This window comes from Malus domestica, chromosome 12 (assembly GCF_042453785.1).
Source record: "Malus domestica chromosome 12, GDT2T_hap1".
Classification (NCBI taxonomy): Eukaryota; Viridiplantae; Streptophyta; class Magnoliopsida; order Rosales; family Rosaceae; genus Malus; species Malus domestica.
The window spans coordinates 14550453-14555991 of NC_091672.1; the positions used below are offsets into that span (position 1 = coordinate 14550453).

Below are 5539 nucleotides of genomic sequence, written 5' to 3' on the forward strand. Positions count from 1 at the left end.
AGCAAACCCCACACAACATCAAGTGGGTGATTCACGGGAGAGATAGGAAGGAAGAGAGGAAGAGGAGAGGAGATAATAGATAGAGTTATCTTTGTACTCCTATTATTCCAAATTATAATGAAAGCACCACTGCTGCCCCGAGGACGTACTCCAATCACACTGACTGTAGAGGAACCTTGTAAATTTTGTATCTTGTTTATTTATTCCACTGCACACATCATCGATTTTACAACACCCTTAAAAAAAAGGCCTGAAACCCATCCCTCACCCCCCCAACCCCCATCCCAACCTACCTCACCTACAATCCCCCACCCCTCACCTCCCCGAAACCTCAATTCTGTTTGAAAAAAAATAAAAAATTAAAAAAAATTAAAAAAAAACAAAACAGAAATCCCCGACCCACTTCTCCCTCTTCTCCACTCTCTTCACCTTCATTTCCTTCCCTCTTCCCAAATCAACGCCGCCCTTTCCCCATCACCACCGCAAAGCTCTTTCTCCTATCCATCTGCTCCTCATGGAGGTCCCCTGTCACCACCCAATCTAGTAGTCCACCGGGCCAATTTCTCATTGTCGCCATGCTGCTCCTGCTCATTGTCGTCTTCGGCGACGAAGATGATGCGAGGGAGGATGACATCCTTAGGGTTCAAATTCGCATTGGGGTGGGTTCGGATGGGATGGGGGTTGCGGGGAGGGCTGGGTTTCAATCCTTTTTTTTTAATTATTATTATTATTATTTGCAGGGGTGGGGGGTTGCGCGGACATGGGTCGAGAAGGTGAAGAGGGAAGAGTGGTCTGGGGGCTACGATGGTGATGGGGAAGAGCTACGGTGGTGATGGGAAGAGAGGGAGGTGGGTCGGGGGGAAGGTTTCTAGGTTTGTTTGTAAGGGTGGGGGTTGAGCAGAGGTGGGTTTCAATTTGGGTTGTTTTTTTAAGGGTAAATTATTATAATATTTTAAACGAATAAAATAGTAGTTGAGGTATGAAAGTGAAATGTTTTGAAGATATTGTATACGATTGTAATTGACCCCAAACATGAGGGGGTACTGTGTAATTTACCCATACTTAAATGAACACACATTATATGTTTGTTCCTCATGTTTTCATTATGTTCTAATACTTCATAATATATGTCATTCTATTTTGTAGTTTATAATGTAAGTATATATATATATATATATATATATATATATTAAGTATAAAGAGACACTTATTTACATGAAATGTAACAGATAGATTTACTTAAATCCACCTAGTCTGCCTAGTCCCTGCTATCAACCTAGGCGGTAGGCCCCAGCCCATTGCCTGACTAGCGCTTAGTGTCTTTTTGAACCTTGTTGAAAAATATGTGAAATAATGTGTATTAAATGTGAAAAATATGTAAGTATGTGTTTAATATATGTTGTATACGTTGGAGTTTGAAAATGTGTAATTTAACGAATAATTAAAACATGTACAGAAAATGGAAGTATTTTTGAAAAATGCATAAGTTGTTGGAATGTGTCCTAAAGTCAATCATGAGATGATACTTTACAAACATTTGAAATTATTAAATTAATCTAGTTTAAGCTAAGGGAAAACAAAATGGTTTAAAGTCGTTTCATTAAATGTTATACGCCTAAACGATACGTCTAAGAAATATGTAATAAAGAGAATGTGATCTAAAGATATTAGATTCATGAGACCTATTTCTTTCATACACGTATCCTACAAGTTCATGATCATAGGATTACCAATTTAGCATTAACAATCTGGATAAATCAGTACATACTATGTCTTCTCTCTAGAGAGTGATTGGTTTCTGGTCTCGAGTCATTGGTCTATGGATGACACCAAGACAAGTATGTAGATGCTCAATAAATGGTGAATATACTAAACGTGATCAACCAAAAGTTCTCATACTCATGTCACATGAAAACTCACTAGTTGAGATAATGTAAAGTAGTCATTTGACGTGATACATCATAGTTGTTTTGTGATTATGTCTTTAATCTTTAATTATGTTAAAGACACTCCAATTCGAAAGTGCACCACGCCATTATTGGGGTTTACATGCACATTCACTAACTAAGTTCTAATTAAATTAATTAATTGCAACATCATAATAAAGTAATACACCACCTTTTAGTGTACGTGGCATGCCCATATCTAATTAAGCCATATATACAGCACAAACGTAATTTGGTAGTGGATGGGTGATCGACTCTCCCACTCTGTAGATTTACATAGACAGACCTAGTTTTGGCAAAAACAAACGGAACCTGTGGGTTTTGCATTCCAAAGCAGACAGAGGCAAAACCATGGGCAGTTTTCTGCTGTCTTCTGCACAAACAAAACCTGCCAGACCAAAACTGGCTGCTCCGCCCTCTCTATATAGCTCATACCGCTTCTCCATTGAATCTCTGTCACACAATCTAGTACACCAACACCAGCACCAGCACCAGCACCAACCCCAACACCAAACCTCTCTCCCTTCTCTCACCTCTCTCTCTCTCTCTCTCTCTCTCTCTCTCTACATTATCTTCTGCTTCTGCCACACATTTCTGCAAAAAGCTGACCAATTACTCTCATTCTTTTCCATCCGTGGAGGTGCCTCTGGACATGTTGATGTAACAAGTCGGTTGCAATCTCTCAGTTTCTGGTACTTTTGGGCTGTTTTATTTTCTGGGTTTTTGTCCAAATTTCATTTCATTTATTGCGTATTTTCATTTTTCTTTTTTGTTTCTGAGTTTTGTTCAGTGCATGTATCCTTATAAAATCGTTGGATTGAGAGATAAATTTAGTATTTGGGTTTTTGGGTTTTATCTCAAAGTTTTGTTCTTTTGTGAAATTGGTAGAATAAGAGCAGTTTTGTAAGAGTTTGGGATGGAAGCCAATGGGTTGTTTTCTGGAATGCTTGGCCTGGAAATGCCTTTGCACCAAAACCCCCAAAACCCTCACCACCTTATGCACCAACCCCAAATGGTTGCCTATGCCCCCCACCATGACCCCGACAACCACCAAAACCCTCACCAATCTGTGAAACAGAGGCACCCATTTGCCCCCAAATCCAAACAAATTGCCCTCAGTGATGATGACGAACCCGGTTTCGGTGCTGATGACAACAGCAATGGGGATAACAAGAAGAAGATATCGCCATGGCAGAGAATGAAGTGGACCGACACCATGGTGAGTCTCCTGATCATGGCTGTGTTTTACATTGGTGACGAGGCTTCTGATGGCCCTGATCCTACAGGCAAGAAGAAGCCTGCTGGTGGGTTGCTGCAGAAGAAAGGGAAGTGGAAATCGGTGTCCCGAGCTATGATGGAGAAGGGTTTCTACGTGTCGCCACAGCAATGTGAGGACAAGTTCAATGATTTGAATAAGAGGTATAAGAGGGTTAATGATATTCTTGGAAAGGGGACAGCTTGCCGGGTTGTGGAGAATCAGGGCTTGTTGGAAAAGATGGATTTGGCACCAAAGATGAAGGAAGAAGTTCGTAAATTGCTGAATTCGAAGCACCTGTTTTTCAGAGAAATGTGTGCTTATCATAATAGTTGTGGTCATGAAACTGTTGGTGGTCGGTCTAATGGCGCGCATAACTCCCCGCCACAGGTGGCCACAGAGCCGTCTGAGATACAAGTGTGGCCGCAGCCGCACGAGCAGCTCCAGCAGCAGAGATGCTTTCATTCATCAGAAAATGCTCAAGCGGTTGCCAATTCAGGAAGGTCAGAGACCAAGGGATCCAAGGTAATAAAAGGAGGAAGTGGCTGCGAGGACGAAGATGAAGAATTCGAGGATGATGATTCGGATGACGAGGTGGTTGGAGGTGGTTCTAGAGGTCACATTGGGCATGGAAATCACGAAGACAACGATGACAACGATGACAACGATGACAACGATGAAAGAGCTCCCCAGAAAGTGCCGAGAAAGGAAGGCTGTTTTTCGGGGTCATCCTCATCCACCCATTTAATGCAGCAATTGGGCTGTGAGGTGAGGGTTGTGCTGCAAGATGTGTCAAAGACCCCGTGGGAGAAGAAGCAGTGGTTGAAAACAAGGATAATAAAATTGCAGGAACAGCAAGTGAGCTACCAACACCGAGCTTTCGAGCTCGAGAAGCAGAGGCTCAAGTGGATCAAGTACAGTGGGAAGAAGGAAAGGTACATGGAGAGACGCAAGCTTGAGAACGAGAGAAGGCGGCTTGAGAACGAGAGGATGTTGTTGGTCGTCCGCGGGAAGGAGTTTGATTTGCTGGAGCTTCATCACCAGCAGCAGCAACAGAATTCTTCAAACAAAAGAAGTGATCCACCTTCCCTCACTGGATAGCTGTAAATTTTATAGGTTGGGATCAGGTGGATGATATTCTCATTTTTGTTCTGAAGTTTTTTTTATTTTGTTTTATTTTGTTTTTATTTTGTTTTTATCTATTTTAGATACCGGGGGTTATTTTTATTTTCTTGTCAAACAATATATTTTATTAGATTAGATGTTAGATTAGCAGCCGACGGAGTTTGAACCCTAGTCATTGTGGATGCAAATTTTCATTATCTTCTCTTTTGACGAAAATGCACCTGCAAAATAATAACACATAAAATTAAGGTCAAAAGCCTCATGTGGCCACGATGAATGGGGGGTTTTGGCCTCCGATGCCAAAGTTAGAATTCTGAAGAAAAAAAGTGTTAAGAAGTTTGTGGATAGCAAAATGACCTAGCTTTTTAGTGAGATAACAGGGCTATTTATATAGGAGTAGCTGGCCCTATTTGGAGAATAGTGTCCAGTCATTTATGGAGGAATGGCCGGCCTTATTTGGAGAATAGGTCCGGCCATATATGGTGTATTTGAAGAATAATTGTGAGATATATATATTATGTAAAATAATATATTGCAATTAATATGGTAATTAATCCCAAATTAAATAGGAAGTTTTGGGAGTTACCTTTTGAATAAGGATTTAATTATGAATGATTAGAGGGATTTGAATAAATATCATTTTGATCACCTTTGACTCTTTCTTTACTGAGCTTTTATTGTCTATTGCATACGCGTGGGAATCCCGGTGTGCCTCAAGGTTAATTTTATCATTTTCATCTAAAAATCCGCGTGTCACCTCCATAATTTTCTTGATTATTTTTTGCTACACAAATGCCACCACACCTATTAGGTTGCTCGCAGGAAATGGCAGTAGGTGTAGAGATCTTTAACTTTGATGCAAATCCCCACTTGGACTTGGAATTAGATTCTTCCAGAAAAGGGAAATAAATCGTCACCAAAGCCTATTTAAGCCTACCTTAAGTAAGGGATTAAATCAACTTCGGATGACAATTATTTGTCCCTACAAAAAAGAGAGAAAGCTAGAGGATATTCGTTTCCCTTCCCCTAGCATTCTTCTTCGCTTGCTTGTGCAAAGAACCATCTTCCGTTGATTTCTTTGTTTTCTCTGCGCCGCACCAAGGTAAGAAAAACTTAATTTTCTTTCTCTTCTTCTTGGGTGGTGCTGGTGCGGGGCTGCCGTCGAAGTGGTGCAACACATCAACTGGCAGGGGTCAGGAGTCGACTCAGCATG

General features: G+C 40.9%; 1 protein-coding gene across 1 annotated transcript; it reads left to right on the forward strand.

Moving 5' to 3' along the window:
• The first annotated feature begins 2401 nt into the window (after positions 1 to 2401).
• Positions 2402 to 4428, forward strand: LOC103449787 (uncharacterized). The gene is made up of 2 exons (XM_008389108.4): positions 2402 to 2638; positions 2835 to 4428. Exon 2 carries the CDS (start codon positions 2863 to 2865, stop codon positions 4300 to 4302), a length of 1440 nt encoding a protein of 479 aa, XP_008387330.3. The 5' UTR covers positions 2402 to 2638; positions 2835 to 2862; the 3' UTR covers positions 4303 to 4428.
• Positions 4429 to 5539: the final 1111 nt, after the last annotated feature.